This window comes from Pelobates fuscus, chromosome 6 (genome assembly GCF_036172605.1).
Source record: "Pelobates fuscus isolate aPelFus1 chromosome 6, aPelFus1.pri, whole genome shotgun sequence".
Lineage (NCBI taxonomy): Eukaryota > Metazoa > Chordata > Amphibia > Anura > Pelobatidae > Pelobates > Pelobates fuscus.
In genome coordinates this window covers 217326188-217349761 of record NC_086322.1, presented here as the reverse complement: position 1 = coordinate 217349761, position 23574 = coordinate 217326188, and the positions used below count along the sequence as shown (strand labels likewise).

At 43.7% G+C, this 23574-nt stretch overlaps 1 protein-coding gene across 1 annotated transcript in view; it reads left to right on the top strand.

Moving 5' to 3' along the window:
- The window catches only part of LOC134566130 (transmembrane protease serine 11C-like), a 31627-nt gene extending 13156 nt beyond the window's left edge, over positions 1 to 18471 (top strand). Inside the window, exons 3-8 of the mRNA XM_063425835.1 lie at positions 1082 to 1117; positions 3141 to 3182; positions 4046 to 4214; positions 6351 to 6610; positions 16630 to 16772; positions 18140 to 18471. Of these exons, the coding sequence (XP_063281905.1) occupies positions 1082 to 1117; positions 3141 to 3182; positions 4046 to 4214; positions 6351 to 6610; positions 16630 to 16772; positions 18140 to 18301 (812 nt within the window). The 3' untranslated portion in view covers positions 18302 to 18471. The remainder of the gene's footprint in view (positions 1 to 1081; positions 1118 to 3140; positions 3183 to 4045; positions 4215 to 6350; positions 6611 to 16629; positions 16773 to 18139) is intronic.
- The last annotated feature ends 5103 nt before the right edge of the window (positions 18472 to 23574 follow it).

Genomic DNA, 23574 nt, shown 5'->3' with positions numbered 1-23574 from the left:
GTTGTAAGCTCTGACCTCCCATACAATCAAATTAACCCCTTTTGAAATTGACAATACACCTCTACCAGGCAGTCAGTTCTTATATGCCCGAACATAACTTTACTTTTACCGAACCGATCTGAGCACTTTGTTGTGCGCTCAGATCAGGGCTATTCAGGAATATAATTTTTGTGGGGTTCGATGCTGTTGTCATGTATTTTTGTGATATGTAAAAATGTTATGTAAGTTTTCCTATTTGAGAGATAATTGTATTAGCTTCATTTGAGCTCAACTATCTCTCAAGCACAATGGCTTGTGGGAAGGGAACCCCTGTGATTTTGTATTAGAAACCCCATGCTATGGGCACTGCACAAAAAGCCAAGTAGGGCCTAATAAAGTCAGATTGCTGCTTTTACCCAATACGACTGGTTGCGTCCATTATATTGGGGAAACTCTACACAAAGGGAATACTTTCACTATATTAAGCACATCTGGAATTAGGACTAGTGGAGGATTGAAGGAATAACAGCAATAGACTCACAAACCCGCGACAGGGAAAATACCTGGAGTAAAGTTAACCGGGGAAGTGAGGGTGAAGTGGCCGAACTAGTTCCAGGGAGTTCGAGGCCAAGTACCGCTGTTATTGTTCAGGGAGAACAAAATGCCTGTAATTTGCCAGTGAGCGTGCGTTCGGTAGAAGGAAAGTACTAAACAAAGGGGAATACAGTTAGTTCGGGCAAAATGTGAGGGTTACGTTGGGGAAGGTCTTCACAAAAGATATTCAAGCAAAAGCAATGTGCTTAGAAACAGAACACAGTAGTGGGAAAATATTGATACGTTTAAGTTATAGTATACATACTGAAAAAAGTCCTGGTTATTGCCAAATCACCACATGAATTTAGTTACTGCATAAATTCTTTAGAATACAAAGCATTTGTATAGTTCATAGAAACTGAAAAAAAGTCTGCTTTCCAAATACGTGGTATTTTTTCTTTTTTTTTTTTCAAACTTCTATTAGAATGAATGAATTGTTTGGCTGTGTTGTCAGGTTGTATATAAAATACACATTGCAATCATTTTTTCCACTCATTTTCCTTTTCAGGTCTGAGTAATCTTACAATCACAACTACAACTACAGGTATGTATTAAGTGCTTAATGACCCATGCTCTTTGTGTTTCTGGGCCTTAATGACATTTTTGAAATTTGCTAACTTGCTAGCCATTATATCATGACCTTGTGTTAAGTACACCCACATATATAATATATTGTTCCAGTGCACCCACATATATGATATATTCCCAGATATAGAAATAATTTGGACTGGGCATTTAAAGGCAGAGCAGTCCAATATAAGTGGATGGTGCCACAGAAGGGGCATATGCTGTTATCAGCAATGATGTGCACTCCCCCACAAAGTGAACATGTTATTTTGATGTCCTTGCACATAGCTCTGCTGAAGGGCTCTCACATGAGAAAAATGCCATGTTTGTTTTAAACAGCCCAAGTAAATTAAATGACACGCTTGTACTGTGTTTAGTAGAAAATTGTCTCTGGTGTCAGAGGACAAAAGTGGGATAGGGCTGGTAAAGGGTGTTGTCTATGTGTGGCTACCTGTAATGTTGTATATATTTTGAAGTTGCTTATAGGGTTGTGTGGTATTAGAATGGTGTTTCTGGTGTATGTGTTAAGAAGTCTTTTTTTATTTATTATGTGTGTAGTGTTTATGTGTGTCCACCTGCTGTAAGGTGTGTTTTCCCATTTAGGGGTCATAGACGGAGAGAGTATGTGTGTGTCTAGAGGGTGTAGTGTGTGTTTGTGTATGGAGTGTAGTCTGTGTAGTGTGCATCTAGAGTGTTCAGTGAGTGTATAGTAGTTATAGTGTTTTTGTATGTGCATCTAGGGGCTGTAGTAAATGTAGGTGTGTGTGTGTATAGGGGCTGCAGTGTGCAGGGATATATAAAGGGGCTGTAGTGTGTGTGCATGTCTATAGGGGCTGTAGTGTGTCTATGTGTATAGAGGTTGTAATGTATGTGTGTAGAGGATGTGGTGTGTATATAGGTTGTTGTTGTGGTGTGTGTGTATGAGCTGTAGTGTGTGTAGGTTTTACAGCAATAATTATTTTTTGATAAATTAAATATTTATTCCTCCCTCTCTTTTGCTACCAATGGCCAAAGAAGGGGTGGACATCCTGGTTGTCCTGTGCGCAGATTTCACTCTTCACCAGATGCACTGTGTTTCTTCATTTAGCTGCAGTACTGCTAAATAAGACCGTTGTCATGGTAACCCATGTAATGCACTCACTGACCAGACCTTTGTGTGTGTATGTGTGTGTGTGTCAGTCAGTGAATTTGAGTGTGCATTAGGCACTGATTGTGAATGTGTGGACCATTGAGTGTGTGTGTATATGTTTGTGTATTAGTGATTGCATTTGGGCATCCTGCAGCCCAGAAGCATTGCAGCTGAACTCTATCAGCATTGCAGGGAGCAGTCTGTAGCCACTAAAATTGCCCCAGTAGGGTATCCCTAGATATTTAGGCCTGTTCACACTGCAATTTAGAGCTGCTTACATGTGTTAAGAGTGGCACTCTACCTTAGAGAAATCCTTGACTGGATGCTAACCACTCTCTTATTGTATATCTCCGTAGAAATTGGCACACTCACAGGGCAACACAGCAAGTTGTGTGAGGATTCTGCTTTTGGAGTTACGTGTGTGAGATGTTTTGTGGGGGGAAGCTGAAACTTTTGTGGCATTGTGCATCTGTGAATGGGGCTGTTTGAAGTGCAGTGTGTGTGGAGAGGGTTGTTGGTGTCTGTATAAGGGCTGTATTGTGTAGGTGTGAGGGAAGGTTAAGAGCTGCAGTGTATATGTTGGGACATATGGGCTGTAGTATATGGGGGCAATAAGTTATGTACTAATGGGGGCATAGGGTGTGTAGTGTTGTGGGTATAGTAGGGGTTGTAGTGTGTGTGGAGACAGGGGCTTTAATGTCTGTGTGAGATAAAGGCTGTAGTATATTGGGGATACAGGCTTAAGTGTGCGTGTCAGTGGCTGAGGAGCTAGTTTAAAAATAAAATATATTTTAACAACATATGAATGTGTTACATTATTAAGGTATACCAGATTGTCACTGAATTTTTTTTTATTTTTTGCTTTTTATAGCTCAAAGCAGTAAGAGCGGTACAACTACACAAGATTTTACAGGTGTCTATATGAAAACATTACCTTGGATACAGTATTTAAATCTGCTGTTTTAGAATAAATGTCCCTCAGCAGGTTAACAGTATACAACAACCCAATCTCCTTCACAGCCGGTAATCTCAATTCAGCGCACTGCACATGATCTGCCAGTGCCAGATAAAAGGTCTGTTCCAATACGCTAATTCAAAAAGTGGTTTATTCTAACCACTAAAAACCTAATTATAATAAACTGAAAACCTAATTGAAAAATTTGCAGTTCAGTTTTCAGTTCACCCCCATTCCATACTCAGTGAATAGACCCCAGAATGGTTTATTCCATAAGCAGTGAATTTTGATGAACTCCAAAATGTACATAAAGCTAGCAAAGTTCCATAAGAAATTTAGCCAGAGATTAGGTATTGCAAAGGATGTACAGTATTGGTTATGTGTATTGGTTATGGTGCCAGGAGTTCGCTGGCACCCTCCCCGCCCATGGTAAATAGTTAAACCATGATTTATGCATTTACAACTTACTTTTGATTACCATTATTTATTTAAATTACAAAAAATCGTTTGATGTTTACTATTTTATCATTCATATGTGTGAATACAGCAGCAGAGGTAAGTAAATAAATACTTACCTCTTCTGTACTTTTGCGTTGTGCATGACTGTGCAAACCTATGAGGCTTCAGCTACACTTATGCACCCTGGAGCATCAATATATGAATGTGCAATGCATGAACATGCGCACATATGCATCAAGTATTTGCATTTTTTGTAAAGGAAATAAATAAATATAGCAACAATTTTTCATTTTTTTTTGCAATAGTATTTCAAAAAAGGAACATTTGTTTCATTCACTGATTTACTTAACTTTTCTGAACAGTGTGTGGTATAGGTGGACCATCAGTAGCTGACCGAATAGTAGGAGGAACAACTGCATCTCTTGGATCATGGCCTTGGCAAGCCAGTCTGCGTTACACTGGTTCCCATGTATGCGGAGCTTCTATAATCAGCGATACGTGGCTTGTTAGTGCTGCTCATTGTTTTAAAACGTAAGCCTGAACAAATACTTTTGCATTACTCAGTGATTAAATTGTGCATTTTTAAAAATGTATTTACTATTTCTTCATAAACTGGCTCAAAGCTGAAGTACATCTGCGACTAGATTCCACTACAATTCATCCCTGAGGCTGAAGTAAAATAACCCTTGATAAACATATGTATCATAAACAAAACAGCAAAGAGTAGTGTGGTGCACCGTAAACACATGTATCGCCTGTCCTCTGAGCTGGTGACAGGATTTTAGCTACACAAGTGAAGAATGAGTCTTTTACCTGTGTAGGCCTGTGCGTCTATTAACCCCCTTTTTATCATTTTAACAATCCTTTTGCCCCATTTATGTATCTTATTCCCTTTTTGTGTCTTTTTCCCTCTGACGATTGTGTCCCGCTTTTTTCGTTCCTATTCTCGCTTTTCTGTCTTTATTCCTCCTTTGTGCTCTTACCCCCTTTATTTGTCTTTTATACCCCCTTTTGAATGTCTTACTTCTCTTTAGTATATTTTCTCTCCCTTTTGCTCCTCTTGTGTCACTAACCGCCATTTTGTGTCCCTTGATTCTTTTACCCCTTTGTGTCTCTTAACTTTCTGCGTCTTTTATTCTACCCTTTTGTCTCTTAATCTCTTTATGTCTCTTACTCCCCTGTGTCTCTCAACCCTGTGTCTCTTACTCCCTCCTTATTTGTCTCTTAGCCCCTTTGGATCACTTGCTCGCTCCCTTGTGTATCTTAACCCCCTTTGTGTTTCTTTACACATGTTGACACATACAAAGGAATCCACACAAATACTTTGACACACACTGACACAAATACAGAGACCTATACGCACACTGACACACACAGTAACCCATACAATCCCCATATCAGTATCTCCCAATGTGGGGGGAGTTCAGCAGCAGCCCACCATGAAATCTCTGGTGGGTCAGTCAAGCTCTGCAGATGTAAGAGGGTAATTCTATGCACCTTCATTCCAACTGTCACCCGGACTTTTGCGCCCTCATGGGCCTGTGCCCCTTAAGATGTCGGCCTGTGCTGCCTTATGGTAGTGCCGGCCATGCTTGTGCTCTTGGTAACATTGGAGCACATACTGCTTGATGCTTTATGCATACCTACTATGACCAGGAATACGCTCAGATCAATGCTCTTTCTACTTTTTGGAAGTTTTATGTTAAGTGTGGCCTCTGTAAGTGTGGGACAGAGTGTGATAATTTGTGTGAATTAAGGAACTTGAGAGAAAAGGTGTAGCATTGGAAGAGTTTTGAAGAAGGGAGTTAGAGGAAATAATTAGAGATGAAAATGACTATATCTTTGGCTGGATATAGAGGGTGGATAGAAAAGTTTAGAGATAGCAGTGCAGACTTAAAGATGCACACCAGTTTTATTCTGTCTTTGTAGGCTTGGGTCAGCATTTTGAATTTTATCCTGTAACGAAGGGTAAGCCAACTGAAGATATAGCAGAGGAAGAAAGCGAATGACAAATGACAAGTACCATCAATTATACTAGCAGATGTGTTCTTGATGGTTTAGAAGGTGATAAAGCACCAGGCTTGCTAAAATAGAGTAAATATGGCTGGACTGGTGTTAAAGAATGGATCTTGAGGGTGTCCATTAAGTGATATCTACAATATTTACCAAGTGATGATGGAGTGGGAGTCTGAAAGAGCAGAATGTGTGTATTTAGTAGACCTCTAGGAATTTGAATATGATTAGTAGTCTTATCCAATCTTTCTTTTCTTTGAACCCCATGCCAGCCAATGTCTCTTCAAAATTCTCCATAAGATTGATCCTAAATTTGGTTGGTTTATTTATTACTGGCTTGAACTTTTATTTACAAGAGACTATTCCATAATGGGATGATACAGAAAATGTTTTGTAGATTGTTAAACTGTTGATTTTTTTTAGACATTTTCAAACAGTTTAGTTTTTTTTGTTTTTTTATCTGTTATTTGCCTTGTTTTAAGTATCACTGGAGCTGCATCCTCAAGCAAAATCAGATTTAGACTCTGATAAAAAAAAAATATTAAACTAGCAGCACATTCATACTCACATCTATAGTAATGTTTAAATATGAATCTGTAGGGAATTTAAGGAAAATTTCACGTTACGTGACCCCTTTAAATTGTGTCTCCTTAGTTACAAAGATGTGAATTTGTGGACAGTAATCGTAGGAACGCTTTCCTCATCAAGTGGTACGGGACTACAAGTCAAAGAAATTATTGTAAACAAAAATTATGGCACTCCTGCTAATGCAAATGATATTGCACTTCTTAGAATGGCTGCACCAATTCTATTTACACAATATATTCGGCCTGTATGTCTTCCAAACGAGTCAGCTGTATTTCCTGATAACAGCTCCTGTTATATCACTGGATGGGGATCGCTTGTATCAGGAGGTAATTATGAATTTATGATCAGGACTAACACATTTTATTTAAGTTATATTTACAGTAAAGAAAAGAAGGTTTATGGTTTGTTTTAAAAGTGAATAAGACACAATAGAGAAGACATCAATATGGTATTGTAATGTGTCGAGTGCTATGTGAAAAATGTAGGAATGCTGCCCTCCACATATAATAAGTTATAATTTTTAGTTAATATAAAAAACATAAAAGACCATTTGTTTTTATTGTAAGTTTAAATGTATTGTATAGATAATGAATTATCTACATGCAAAAAAAGAAAAAAGAATATGCGCATTAATCAGCATAACAATCTATACATAATACGTATATAAAAATACATTATATATAAATAAAATAGATACAACAAGGGGGGGGGCGTGGCCTGGACGTCTACCGGGATGGAAGCCTAAGCAGTGAGCACCGCTCCACCGGTCCTCCGAAAGCCCTAACTACACGCTAACATTAGCACTCATGGGACGAAATCGTCGGGGTGATCCCCCTGGGACCCCCAGGAACTCTCAATCCAGCCTGTCTCATGGCCCGATGGATGATTTCCTGCAGGTGCCGGCTGATGCACACGACGAGGCCGGAGGCCTCAAAATGGCGGCACACTCATCAGAACGCGACGGCGCCCCTGCCCCTACATTAGAGGGAATTGGAGATGAACTTCGCACGATTGCGGCATCTATGGCCATGAAAGCGGACCTCCTGGTCCTGACAACTACAATCCAGGACGCATTGAGGGCTGAATTAGCCGGACTCCGGACGGAGGTGACAGCGCAAGGCACCCGACTACAGGCCCTGGAACACTCCCACGAGGCCCAAACAACTAGGATGGTGGCCACCGACACAGCCCTGGCAAGGCAGGGTGACCTCTTGCTACAACTGAGGAGGTCGGTCGAAGCCCTCGACAACCGCGGCCGTAGATGCAACATTAGGGTCCGCGGTATGCCTGAGGCAGAAGGCGAGAAGGACATAGAAGGTACCCTAACAGCGCTATTCCGCCTGATCCTGCCCGGCGATGCCCAACCACCACTCAGATATGACAGAGCACACAGGGCCCTACGCCCTCGGTCACTCGAGGAGGGCCCCAGAGATATAATTTGCTGCATCCATTCATTCGCCACGAAAGACACCATCATGAAGGCAGCCAGAGCTCGACCCACTTGGGATTACCCGGGTGCGCAAATCTCATTGTTCAACGACCTGTCCCCGACCACCCTAGAAGCTAGGAGGGCTTTGCGGCCTATCACGTCCTTACTAAGGGACCGCAACATACCCTACAAGTGGGGCTTTCCATTTTCCTTGTCGGCAAGACACCGGAAGAGGCTACCGGCTTTCTGGAAGAAATGGGGCTTCCTCCAACACCGGTACCGAATTGGATCCTGGGGCACGGACAGAGACCGCAACGCGCACCTCGCCGACACAGGGAACACTCGCCTCCAGGACCTGCATACCGCCGCCGCGAAGCACGAGGGGCCCAGAATTAACGGCCGCCGCCATGATGCTGCCGACTCACCTGTAACGTGATGTTCCCACTACCAAGGTACTGTCCTCCCCACTCCATAGTGGCTTGGGACTTGCCGCTTGCCCATTACTACATGGTGCGCCTGCCGAAAGTGGCAGACCCGGGTCGTGACCCCCCCCAATATTACCCTGGATAACTGCTGCAGCCCACGTTTCTCACTATTTTCTTGCCCCCATTTTTTCCCGCCCTTTCTCCTTTCACCCTGTGTCCTACTCGCAGAAACCTCCCCCCAGACACTTAATAGGGGGCTCCCTGCTGAAATTTTGGGGTGGGGGAACTGAGGGACATGTTGAGCTGGTCTTCCCCCCCCGCTTGAAAGCACCGAGCTGATCCCTAATCATGACGCACGATCTAGCATTGCGTGATGGGACCCTCTGATCCACATACCGAGACTGTGAAAGTACACGGCATCTCAGAATTTGACTCTTGGGCATGATAAGTATCGCCTATTATCTTTGTAACTACTGCTGCTTGCGATTATATTGTTAACACAACTGATGTATGGTAAACTTAACTGTACCTTGCCATAACGGGTATGTTAGTACCACACTACAATGCGCTATAGAATGCTGACAGAGGGAGGGAGCTGAGGATGGGGAGGAGGGATGGCGGAACAGCTGTGTATGCTTATAACCTGGATGATAAGGAGATACAGTGGAAAGAGGGAGTTCATAATGTTCACAGCAGGGTGAGGGGTATTGAGGGGAGGGGGGGGGAGAGGGAGGGGAAGAAGGGGGAAGGGGAAGGAGAGGGGGGAAATAAAAAAAAAAAAAGTGTATACGTTATTAGAATTGAAAACTGCCATCACTATTATTATTTACGTTAATCTGCATTTAGTGATATGTGGGACGCACGACAATGCATACTATTGAGATCACCGGGAGGGCATGGCCTACCCCCGAACAACGTATATAAGGCGCTTAGTGAGAACACCTTACCCCCGGAGTCCCACCCAATGGGATGACGGGAGGTGGGGATTGGGCTATTATGATCTAACTAGCTTGACTACATATTGATATTCTGGGTCAGCGGGGCGTCTGGGGCGGCGTGGAGGGGGGAGGGGAGGCGGTATATACCGCCCAGAACTTGCTGGGGGATTTAGGAAGAGGGGATTAGCGGCTGAGATGGACAATAGGGGATGATGAGTGCCTTATAATTGCCTACTGTTATTGCTGTTATCTTACTCTTTTTCTTTTTTATATGTTGCTGGAATGCTTATCTTCTAGTGTACCTGCGCCTCCCATGATCAATGACGCTCGGGCTAGGAACCAGCTGGAGCGGGTCAGATCGACCCATATCTTATAACCCACACATACACGCTTTACCATACCCGGTTTAGACCCTACCCACTGCTCTACATAACCACTTGCGCAAGAATCTCGACGGAGCCACAGGCACGCTCATCTACCGATCTGGTTATCGGGGTGATGCCTGGCCACTCAAGCCGAGACGTAAGTGTTCCTCTTTCTCGAAGGAGATCCTGGGGTAGTACCAACGTTTACCCCACGGGGACATTCCCCTACAGGGGGCTCCCTCTGCCCACCCTTATTTTAACCTCTCAACCCACACCACTTACCTCATACCCACACTCAACACCTATACACTTTCTCACTCATGTGCACATACACCTACACGCACACCACCCTCTATTAGCCCCGCGCACAAAGGGACTTGACGTTGGCACCAAGAGGCGACGCGACGATAGACGGGACCCCCTGACACTTCCTTGGCTCTCCATAGGCCTCGACTGGACACACAGGCACCAATAGGCCAACACAACACACATAAACTCGCGGGGCTGCGTTGTCGGCCTGGGCCCTTGCGCCGCTCGGACGGACCTCCTGAGGACGGACGCACCTAGTAGCGGGCAGGACCATGGCGTACCACCGCACCCCTATGACCGTCATGACGCTCAATTTCAGAGGCCTGAACATACCAGAACGCTGACCCACCTACTGAGGACACTGAGGCGGAAGCACATATCGATTGCGATGCTCCAAGAGACTCATTTTCGGGAAGGCGCGGTTCCTAAGCTTCGTAACACCTACTACCCTATCAGTTACTGTAACAATCACCCGCTGGCTCGGCAGGCAGGAGTAGCAATACTGAAAGCCGCGGACCTGGGATTTCAGGAACTGGACAGGTTAGCGGACGACCAAGGCCGTTACCTCTTTCTCAAAGGAACGATAGCCGACAGAGTATTCACACTCGCATCTATTTATGCACCCAATTCGAAACAAGCACAATTTCTACGAACAACGCTCTGTAAATTACACGACTTCTCGGAGGGAGCTCTGATTGTAGGGGAGGACTTCAACGCCCCTTTGGATCCACTTATGGACTCCTCCACGGGACACAGCAGCCTCCCACAGACCCACATTAGATCCATACGCAGATCGTTGGGGGAGCTATCACTGGTCGATTGCTGGAGGACGATACATCCCACTAACAAAGACTACACACATTACTCAGTGATACATGATCGTTACTCTCGGATTGATTACATTCTCATTAAACAAGACGGTCTGTCTCGGTTGAGGACGGCATCCATAGAACCTGCAACGTGGTCGGACCACGGCTCGGTCCAGATAGAACTGGAATCCCCGTTATTCAAACCGGCCACACGGACCTGGCGCCTGAATGAGTCCCTGCTCCAGGACCTAGCGGTACGGAATGAGGTCTCCCAAGCACTGGAGCACTACTTTGAGGAAAACGGGATCGATGAAACATCCCCGGTGTCCGTGTGGGAAGCACACAAGAGCGTCATACGCGGCACTCTTATTGTCTTATTGGCATTGCGACTCACAAGAGAAAGGAAGCAACCCACGCGATGTCCACCCTGTCCGGCACCATATCACGCCTCGAGCTCCAGCACAAACGCTCACAGCTAGTCGAAACATATGCCGAATTAACTGAAGCTCGGTGTAACCTGACAGCCCTCCTTACACAAAGACACCTACGTTCGCTCCAAAGATCGAAAAACTTTTTCTACACACACGCGAACAAAGGGGGGAAGTTCCTAGCGCGGCTACTCAGAGGGAATGCGACGCGCACTCAGGTGCGAAAGATTCGCTTGTCATCAGGCGGCACATCGCCGTACCCGGAAGACATAGCACGGGAGTTTCGAGAATACTATGCATCCTTATATGACCTGCGCCAACCGGGGGACCCATCACATAGACGAGACTCGTCGCAGCACTTGCGGACGTATCTACAGGACACTATTCGGACGCGAATAAACCCAGAAGCGGCATCTATGCTTGACGAATTGATTACGACCGACGACCTCGCTGCGGCGCTTAAAAATACGAAGACGGGGAAAGCCCCGGGACCAGATGGATTCTCCACGGGCTACTACAAACAATTCGCCCAGATCTTACTGCCGTGGCTGACTAAAGCTGTCAACAGGGTGACGGAGGGGGAACAATTTGGCATGGAATCCTTAACGGCGACTATCACTGTTCTACTCAAACCCAGGAAGGACCCGGAACAATGCGGCAGTTACCGCCCAATTTCCCTACTGAACGTAGAGACGCAGCTCCTAACAAAAGCCGTGGCGACCAGACTCCAACGGGTCCTACCGAGCCTGGTTCATGTAGACCAGACGGGATTTATCCTGGGCCGAGAAGCACGGGACAGTACACTACGACCGTTTTCCATACAACACCATGCACGGAAATACCGGAGACCTCTCCTGCTGTTATCCACGGACGCGGAGAAGGCGTTTGATCGGGTGGACTGGTCATATATGACCCAAACACTTCGGTACATGGGCGTAGGACAGCGGACTATGGCGTGGATCACGGCCCTAAATAGCTCACCGAGGGCGTCAGTACGGGTTAACGGGGCTCTGACTACGAGCTTTGGCATTGCGAATGGCACCAGGCAGGGATGCCCCCTGTCGCCACTCCTGTTTGCCCTCTCCCTGGAGCCACTCCTACAAGCGGTTCGGGACCATCCAGACATCCATGGATACTCATGGCGAGGCACTGAGCATAAGGTGGCCGCTTATGTGGACGACCTCCTGTTCTTTGTCTCCCAGCCGCGGATCACATTACCTTGCATACTCTCAGAAATCGATAAATTTGTCCGGATCTCCGGATTTAAACTAAACCTAGCAAAGTGCGAGGCACTCAACATCACCACACCTGCGGCAGACTATGAATCCCTGGGTCCACTCTTTCCCTTTCGTTGGTGCCCGGGGGCGATGAAATACCTGGGTGTCTGGATCCCCACGGACCCGCAGGACATTTATAGACTCAACTTCGCATCTCTCTTGCAGAAGATTGAATCGGATCTGAAGAGGTGGGCGTACCCGCACATTACATGGCATGGCCGCATAGCGGTCCTCAAAATGAACATACTTCTGAGGGCCCTTTATTTATTCCAGACCACCCCCATAGCCCTACCATCGGCATTCTTTTTGAGACTCAAGTCGGCTGTTATCAATTACATATGGAGAGGGGAAAGGTCCAGGCTACGTCACAACCTACTATGCCTGCCCAGACACAGAGGGGGCCTAGCGCTGCCGGACTTTAAAAAATATCATCAGGCGGCAACGCTACAGCGGATTCTGGAATGGCATGAGATAGCCGCGGACAAACAATGGGTGGCTCTAGACAGGGAAGGCGACGCAGTGAAACTGAAAGCGTTGGTGTGGAAAAGACGGGCGACTAGGGGCAGCAGGAGACGGGACGAGGGCCCGGTGGCACACACATTACTCACGTGGGAGAGCCTTAGAGAAACACCCGGGATCTCCCCGACCCCGAGCCCCCTGCTGCCAATTGCCCACAACCCCGGTATAGGGGGAGGGTTACCTGTGGAGGCCTGGACATTCCTGGGGGATGCGGAATATATCTCAATACATAAAGTCACCCGAGACGGTGCCCTAAGGACACTGGACACGCTGCTGGAGGGCCGACAACGATCTCCGATGGTGACTCTCCGGTATATGCAACTAAAACATTATTATGATTACCTACCCCACAAAGATAAACTACGGAGGCGCGTCACTTGAGAAGACTATCTCTAACCTCTATCAATATCTGCTGACTGATTCCACATCGGACACCAACACCTTCCAGCGGCGCTGGGAATGGGCCATGGACAAGACTTTCACCCCGACGCAATGGGAAAGAGCACTGATATGGCAACACAAGAGTTCCTCTAGTTCTCGCTATCAAGAGGTAAATTACAAACTGATATCCATGTGGTATAGAACACCAGTACTACTTCATAGGATCTTCCCCCCTACTCCACCAACGTGCTGGAGATGCCGGGAAGGCAACGGGACCCTGCTGCACATCTGGTGGGAATGCAGACTTATCGCACCATTCTGGAATCGAATCGAATCAGATACTCACCTAATTCTCGGAGACGATACTGAATGGACGGTAGAACTAGCCTTGCTGCACATCTTCTCACAACCATTGTCTGTCTACAAAAAATCTGTCCTGCGTCATCTTTTGAACGCGCCCAAATCACTCATCCCGGTACACTGGAGGACAACGGATACCCCCACCAGGGAAGAGTGGATGCATAGGGTTGAGGATATCAGGGCAGCGGAGTCGCTCCAGGCGGAATTGACGGGCAGGGAAGCAAAATACGCGGATGTCTGGGCGCCGTGGTTCGTCTTCCATGCGCGGTCGTAGGGGGGTGTCGGCGGGGGGGGCTTGGGCCCGGGGGATGGCGCAGCCCTCGCGAAATACCAGTCTTATACCCTGCGACTTACAGCTGCTCAATGCCGCTAACAACTGTCGACACCACACCTCATGGACCGACCACGCCTTCCTGACTGGACAAAGCACTGTCATGAATGGCTCATAACGACTAAGACGTCCCTAGGGACCGTACATACACGCACAAGACTAACTAGCAGGTCCACACTCACATGTCGCCCATACTTAGATTAAGTGATAAAAGCACGGGTCGCGAGCCCTCATAGGTAAAGGGGATGGATCTCGGACTCCCCCTGTCCACACGGGTGAGGAGGGGCGGCCTGACACAAACCTGACACTACACGATCTCCACACCCGACCAGTTACTAGACACCTGACGCACTGATCTGGTATTTATGGACAGCCTGACCACGCAATACGCAACAATAATGACTGACCGGGAACTAACCGAACACACCACGCATCTTGACAGTAGGGGAGACGCAAGACTCACCGACGACCACAAATGGGAACCTCGCAATCCCACATCCTTTAGCCGCTACAATAAGACTTTACTCCAACCGCGTGGAACCCGGCGACAGCTTGGTTCTCACGCCTCCACCTTCACACGACTCCTGCTACACTGTTCCCATTACACCCCAATTGCGGTATGCGCAACCAGACAATACATAACCCGACATGGGACCTAAAGGGGCCGCTAGATAGGCCAGTCGGACACATGGGGACTATGCGGAGAGACAAGGCCCTCCCACACTGAACCTCCCACGTCACATGAGGGCAGTCGGGGCGCGTTCGAGGACGCCTCGGTTGGAAGCTCATATCACTAGAGGGAATCCTTTACACTATCGTGCAACCTCGCTAAATTCGCACCACCCCCTACATTTACCATGACCGCCCAGTGCCATGCCTCTTTACTACCATCAACAACATCGGACCCCACCCGGGTCATGCCACACACTAACACACTACACCACACTTCCCTCTCATACCCCTCACTGAGAACCCTTGATACCAACCACTGAATCTCACGCAACTCCAAGGCACTGATGCATATTGATTTGCCCGCACAGCCCTAGCCCTTGGTTGAATGATCCTGTTAAACGTGACTAACACGAGTTATGATGATGTGCTTCCTAGGGAGGAACAAAGTATTGACTGACACTAGCATTCTTCTGTTACTTGATATTGCAACAGTCACTGATTATACTCTCAGATATATACTATGTTATGTTGTGCTTTTACTATGTAACTTTATATTTTGCTCTTAATGCGGGCCTGCAAGCCCAAATTTGCCTATTGACATACTTCAATAAAACTTGATTAATTAAAAAAAAAAAAAAAAGAAAAGAAACAACAAAAGAAAAAAAAAACCAGACAAACATGAATTACGACATAAACATGGCCATATGGAATCTTTAAAGTGAGGATTATCGATATACAAGTTATCTTTCCTATTTCTTTCCCTTCCTTTCTTCAACTTTATTCTGAGATTGAAACCCGGGAGAGAAAGTACATAGAGCAAGACCCACTTTGATCATAATAAACTTTTATAATCCTATAAAGTTTCTATCCGCTTTAACCAGTAGTTCCATTTCTCATAAGATAGTTTTGATATACCTCTTTAAATTTTTAGTTGAAATTTAAGCTGCTCTTTCACTGTAAGCCAAATTGGAGTATTAAGCCCTTTCCAGTTCCTAGCTATGGACATTTTTGCGGCTAACAGTAAGTGTAGCACTAAAGTAGTGTCAGGGCCAAACATTAATGTGTAATAGAAAGAGGTCTGGGGTAAAATTACCGAACTTGTTCGTCAGTATTAACAGCTTATTTTTAATCATATTCCAAAAATTACATATTGTTGGGCAAGTCCACCACATATGTAAATAGTCACCTTTCCGGTCCCCATATCTCCAGCAGGTGTAGATACTATCTGGAAATGTTTTTGACAATCTGGATGGAGCTAAATACCAATAATTTAAGAGTTTATATTGACATTCCAACAAATTAAGACTATGGATATTACTATAGGTTTCATTCCAGGCTTTTCTCCAGTCTTCACCACTAATTGTAATATTTAAATTTGAGGCCCATTTCTCAAGAATAGGTTTAATAAGAAGTTCCGAATCTCTAGTACCCAACTCCTTACATCCAGCCAACAACCTCTTTAAAGATGTTCTTTCCATTAATTTTCCCAGAACATTCAGCCTTTTTGAGTTCAGAGTCAGATATTTGATCAGAAACCCTTTTTTTCTTAGGTAACTGAAACCTCGTTATAGCCTAAGCTAAATTCTTTATTCAATGTATGGAAATCTTTAATATTATTATCTCTTATCAAATTTCCTATTTTGGAAATGCCCCTCTCTGTCCAATTCTTTAAAGCTAAATCCTCTATATTAGCTGTGATATAGTTTAACCCCTTAAGGACACATGACATGTGTGACATGTCATGATTCCCTTTTATTCCAGAAGTTTGGTCCTTAAGGGGTTAAGGAAAAACATGGGATCAACCTATTCTTAATTTTTCGATTTTTCTTACATTTTTTCCATTGCTTCAGTATATCTTGCAAGATTTTACTTTCAATTTGCACATGTGAAAATATCTTTATATCTATACACACGTTAGCCTTTTGTCTAGTAATACACAGAGAATTTTAGCAACACTAAACAATTAAACTCTGTTTAGTATTCCTTAAAATAATTTGACTTTAGTTTAAAAAAAATCAAGTGCAATTACCTCATACAACTTCTGAAACTTGAATCAGAAGAAACAGCAATACAGAATTAAATGTCTTCTTTTTTCTTAAAAGGACCAATAGCTTCTGTCTTACAGCAAGCTGAAGTGAAGATCATTAGTACTGCACAATGTAGTAGTGCAGCAATGTATGGGAGCACAATAAATCCATCAATGATATGTGCTGGATATGTCAATGGAGGCATCGACTCCTGTCAGGTTAGTAATGGATATTTATATAGTAGAATTTATGTAAAATATAAATATTAGGGGTGCGGGGCCTGACAGCCACGATGGCTGGACGTGTCTCTACTTAGCTCCAACCTGTCCGAGCACGAACTCAGCCTTAATTTCTCGTAATTTCAATGATTAAGCATTACAGGTGTAACAGACCAACATATACCAAGCAAGATCAAGTCACTGCCTGATTTGTGCTGGTACTATGTGAATTTAAGACGTCCGACCATGCGGCCTAACCTGTCTGGAGGCCTAGTGACTAGGGGAGGCGGCCGATCTCCCGACACAGGGCTAACTCTAAACAGCGATCAGTATGTAGCCCCGCAGCCCCCCACCCCAACGTTGGACTGGTGGGGGATATCCCAGTCCCCCCTGGGGAAATTTACCTCCCTACAACAGTGGTATCTCCTGCCAAACCATCTACCACATGGCGTAGCCAAGATGGCTGCCATGCCTCAAGATCCACAACCCAGAGAACGCAACAATCCAGTCCTGGAAAGAGAGCTTCAAAGCCAGATTTGATAAAGAGAGCACTTCAGCCAGACTCCTCACATGGTCCTGTATTTTGGGGGCTAGCCAGAAGAATGCCTGCCAGCCTGATGTGCTTAACACAAGGCGGACGTGCCCCTTCACTGACATGACCCTTTCGGTGGCTGGGTCCACTTTCAAATTTATACCTCCTAATCTTGGGATGTGTGGAAATGAAGAAAAATATAAACTGCCTGAAGGCATACTTCCATGTTGGCATTTAACCCCAGTGAATAGTTGAAATTACTAAAGATATCAGAGCAGAATTTAAAGCCATTATAGTTATGGTACAGAAGTAAGAACACTAGAACAATTTCAAGGCTCATATATCAGTGTTTAAAAGGAAGCATTTCAGTACACGGACAAAAAAAAGCTAATGGACATGTCCACACACTCAGCAGTTTGCTGAAACAAGCATTATTTCCATATTCCAGCTCTCATCTTTATACTGCAGCTTTATTGATACCAAGATTTTAATTAAAACTTCCTCTTTTTTTCACGTCGGCAAGTAATTATTTACTCATCCATTTCATTTGGAAGCATGTATATATGGTAATTTGTGGGGAGGAGAAGCTCTGAATACCCAGCCATGGCATAACTCACACCTCAAAAATTGGCAATATTGAATACCTTCCTTTCCAGCCTAACTACAGTCTACCTCCCATTTCTTGTTACCCTTCATATACTGCCTCTGTTTGTAATATTTCTTGTTAAACACTACTACTATGTTGTTGATTTAATTTTATATTTAAACTAAACACGCACCAAAATAAGGCAGATTAAAAGTAGAGTGAAAGTTTTTCTTTTTCTTTTAAACACAGGGAGACTCTGGAGGGCCCATAGTGACAACACAATATAACGGTACATGGTATCTCGTTGGAAGTGTGAGCTTTGGAACTGGGTGTGCTTTACCCAACAAGCCGGGTGTCTATTCCAGAACAACTTATTTACGTACCTGGATCACACAAAACACTGGTTTATAATGCACAGTGTCTTTAAATAAAAGGAAATGGTGCTAGGGACAACAACAAAAAAGAAAACACATTAAAATACAAATTGTGGTAGACGCTAACTGATTAGCTGCTCCTCACCTAAAAATCTTATATTTCTCAGCCAACTAAAAAGCGTCAAATCCAAGCTAAGTATCATAGAATCTATATAAAAAAAGAAAGAAAATGTGATCGTGCAAAAGCATTTAGTGAATTTACCTTTTTGATCTATGTAGTGTAATACAAATTTAAATAACAGCTGCTGTCTCACCACAGTATGTAATCCCTCCTCACATACAAAATGATCAAATTTAACATAAAAGTAGCGCAACGCTTATGTGCTTGTAATGTCACTTCTAAAGTACACTTATTATTATCTACAAAATAAAGTGCAAAAATGTGCTGTGAAGTGCGATTTTCGTGTCGCTTTGTGAGAGATAATTTTTTTTAGTCACTTATCTTATAATGAGATTTTAGTAGTTCCACATGTGAACTTTAAAGAGAATATAGATAACATACAAATGTATAAAAAAAAGCTATGTACAACTTGGAGAAAATCCTAAAAATGGAACACTCACAATATTTAGAGCTAATGGACCTAGCTCTGGTATATTAGGCTTGCGAGTCCGTGAAGGCGACCCCATCCTTATACTGCAGCGTAGGAAACTTCTTATCTTCACATGTTCTCATGTAGATAGCTCAGAAGATACAGTGCATGTAGTATAATATTGTTTGAACATAAAGTAGTACTCTTTTTAGATATATTATACTCACAACATGGAGCCTTTTATGGCTCACTTTGGCAGCATTGTGTGGTAAGGGACCATAAACCCCCTTTATAATTTGCAAGAACACTGGATATCCAATTGGTACTTAAAAAAAAAAAAAAATATATATATATATATATATATATATAAATATTAAAAAATAATATATATATAAATATAAATACAAACAAAGACTTAAACATCACTTAGTTACATAGTTACATTGTTACATAGCTGAAAAGAGACTTGCGTCCATCAAGTTCAGCCTTCCTCACATATGCTTTTGCTGTTGATCCAAAAGAAGGCAAAAAACCCAGTTTGAAGCACTTCCAATTTTGCAACAAGCTAGGAAAAAATGTCCTTCTTGACCCCAGAATGGCAGTCAGATTTATCCTTGAGTCCAAAAATATTCCATACACATTTCACTGACAGATTCAGCTTCCTCAGTCTTGTAGGTATCAGATAAAATCTTCAGTGCTACTTTCTGCTTTTTAAATGGTGTATTAATTGTCTAATCCAAGTAGTGTTGCCACCTTTTTAGAAAAAAAATACCAGCCATTCTAATTTGCAGAATTAATTATATATGCGTGACATCACAGGGCACGACGTACATACAAGAATGAGAACATTTTGAAGGAGAAAATTCCCTAAATAACTAATAAACTACTTACAATGTTTGTACTTTGTCTGACTGTGTGTATAGCATTGTGAATGTAAGGCAGTGTGTGTATGTACCGTCTGTATGAGTGTGTGTGTGTAGTAGTGTGTATAGTAGTTTGTCATTGTCTAAATGTGTATAACGGTGTGATCTTGCTGTCTGAGCGTGTTTCATTGTCTGCATTCTTTGAGTGTGTGTCTACAATGATTGTGTATGTCATTGTGTGTATATAGTATATAACAGTGTGTGTACATATTATTTGTAACAGATTGATATTCTAGTTCTATTTCTTTCACCATTCTCCCATCTGATTGCTGAAAACACACATATGCTACTAAACTACAGGGACAAACTGCGGCATACCCATCTCAGCCCTCTCCACACAGCCAAGCACCAACAAGTTTTCCTAGCTTGGCCTTAGAGCACTGCACACCCTGGTGGCCGGTGCCGATATTGCAGAACATTCTCTTCAAAGGAAAATACCGGCAATTGTATTGCCGGTATTTATGCAATACCGGCACCGGCCACAGAGCATCAAATACTGGCTGTGCAGGTAAAATACCGGCCTAGTGGCAACCCTAAATTTAAGCCAGATGGGACGCTGTACTCTCCCATTGAGATTGGAAGCCCTGTGGGCTCCAAACCTTGCTTTCATTTGTGGCCGCCATCTTGCCTGCATCATTTCCATTTCCTGTTATTCGTGTTTCACCATATTCAAAGAGATATGGTACTTATAACATATTGCTCAGTCCATTCTCGGAATTTTCAGATTATAAAAATGACTCTTTAAAAAAGGAAATAGGATTAGGAAATCTCTTAGTATATTGTGAAAATAATAGAGATTTACAATCAATAATATAATTTTCCTATTTTATATCAACAGATAACCCATGTAAAAATCATTATAAACAAAACCTATTTTACAAGGGTTAAAACCTCTTTGAAATACCTTAAAGGGACACTCCAGGCACCCAGACCACTTCAGCTCATTGGAGTGGTCTGGGTGCCAACTCCCACTACCCTTAACCCTGCAAGTGTAATTATTGCAGTTTTTTTAAAACTGCAATATTTACCTTGCAGGGTTAAGTCCTCCCCTAGTGGCTGTCTATTAGACAGCCACTAGAGGACACTTCCTGCTTCATAGCACAGGTTTTCTGTGCTAGAGCGTCGCTGGACGTCCTCACGCTGTGTGAGGACCTCCAGCGTCGCTCTATTCCCCATAGGGAAGCATTGAAATTCATTTTCAATGCTTTCCTATGGGGTGCGCTAATGCGCATGCGCGGCATTGCCGCGCATGCGCATTAGGTCTCCTCGGCCGGCGGGCGAGATCAGTCTCGCCCACCGGCCGACGTAACCAGAAGGAGGAGCGGGGGGGGAGGAGGAAGCAGCGACGTGGGACCTGTCGCTGCCCCTGGTAAGTGACTGAAGGGGTTTTCACCCCTTCAGCAACTAGGGATTGGGGGGTGGGAGGGAGAGGGACCCTCCAGTGCCAGGAAAACGGATTGTTTTCCTGGCACTGGAGTTTCCCTTTAAAACCTCATCGTAAGATAAGTGTTAACGTTTTTTTTTTTTATCTCAAAACGAAAAAAGCACTTTACGGCACATTTTTGCACTTTATTGCTTAGATAATTAATAAGTGTTCTTGTACTTTAGATGTGACATTACAAGCACTGCACTGCACTGCACTTTATTATTTTATATATATAAGTGCTGCACTACATTTTTGTTAAATCATAGAATTTATAGTTTAAGCAGAACTATAGGTAGTATAATTATTTCATTTTGTTTAATTGGTTATAGATACAGTGTCCGTTTAGCTATATCCTTGTTCAGTTTCTGTTTGTTATATGGATGTATGCACTAAAGTGTGTTAAATTTCTCTTGATATTAGCAAAAGCTCAATTGTTTTTTTTTCTTAGTGGGAAGAAGGAGATTCTCAAACATATCACGTCATATTACATCAGAGCATACACACACACTCACACACACAGAGGCAGACAGTCACTTACAGGCAGGCAGACAGGCAGGCAGACAGTCACACACACACACACACACACACACACACGCTCACACACAGGCAGACAGTCACTGGACTCCTGCCTGCTTCCCCTTCCTGTGCAGCAGTTACCACGAGCGTCTGGGAGATTGTAGCTCCGCCTCAGCATTCATTTAACTCTGCCCCCACCACTCACAAGCCCCTGATTATTGGTAAACCGTGCCCCCACTGACATCCTATTTTCTTTCATAGTCCTGGGTGGGCACAGCTCGCACACCCCTAAGGCCGACCCTGAATACATTTAAATATATATATATATACATATATGTGTATGTGTATATATATATATATATCAGATAAAATTTGTATCTTGATACCTTTCTTATTGGACTAACAAAAATTTGTAATGACAAGCTTCGGGTGAACTTTCCTCTTTCATGTCGAAATGTCAAAAGCATTTCTGAGCAAGGACGACACATAGAATTAAAAGTTGATTTGTGATACAGTGGTTAATTCTGTATTACAAGATACGATTTTTATCTGTTCTTTTACATCTGCATCACTGGATTAGTCCAGTGATGTATTTTCACAGATGCCCACAGTTAGATAATGACATGACAACACTACTTATAAAGTATTTTTTATCAGTTATGTCCCCGAAAAAAAGCCAGGGTCTGAGACTCTGATAAAAGCTGCAGGTTGCAGCCCCTTCCTGAGCTGCCCCTGGCACCATACATAGGTGTATATTATTATTATTATTATTGCCATTTATATAGCGCCAACAGATTCCATAGCGCTTTACAATATTATTAGAGGGGGGATTTAACTATAAATAGGACAATTACAAGAAAACTTTCAGGAACGATAGGTTGAAGAGGACCCTGCTCAAACGAGCTTAACCCCTTAAGGACACATGACATGTGTGACATGTCATGATTCCCTTTTATTCCAGAAGTTTGGTCCTTAAGGGGTTAAAGTCTATAGGAAGTTGAGTATAAAACACATTAGGTCAGGAAATATCAATCAAATAAGGTGGGAGTGAAGCAGAGCTGGAGGAGAGAGTAATGCACTGCCCTGTAGAGAGAGCAAGAGACAGGTATGTAAGGTAGAGGTTACTCTGGGAGGCCATAAGCCTTCCTAAAGAGATGGGTTTTAAGGCACTTCTTAAAGGATTGAAGACTAGGGGAGAGTCTGATGGGGGTAGGCAGGCTATTCCATAGGAAAGGAGCCGCCTGCGAGAAGTTGGCCGTACGGGTGTGAGCAGCGGTCAGGAGGTGGTCACGGGCAGAGTGGAGGGAACGAGGAGGGGCATACCTTTGGATCTGTGAAGAGATATAAGAGGGGCTAGAATTGTTTAGTGCTTTAAATGTATGGGTTAGCACTTTTAATTGACTCCTATAGGATACAGGGAGCCAATGTAAGGACTGGCAGAGGGGTGAGGTGTGAGAGTACCGACTAGAGAGGAAAAAAGTCTGGCGGCAGCATTCATTACAGACTGTAGCAGGAAAATACGTCTTTTGGGGAGACCAATCAGGAGAGGGTTACAATAATTCAAGCAGGAAATTACTAGAGCATGGACAAGCTCCTTAGTAGCATCTTGTGTAAGAAAGGGGTGGATGCAGGCTATGTTGTTAAGTATAGATGGCCTTTGAATATACAGATATGTACTATTGTTCTATTATCTGAACATGCTGTATATTTCACCAATTGTTTCCAAATATGAACACAGACACACACACACACACACACACACACACACACACCTTCTTACAAACACATAAAACCAAGGAGCTGTACATACACAGGTAACAGGTACAACTCCAAAACTACTTATACCCCTTGTTGC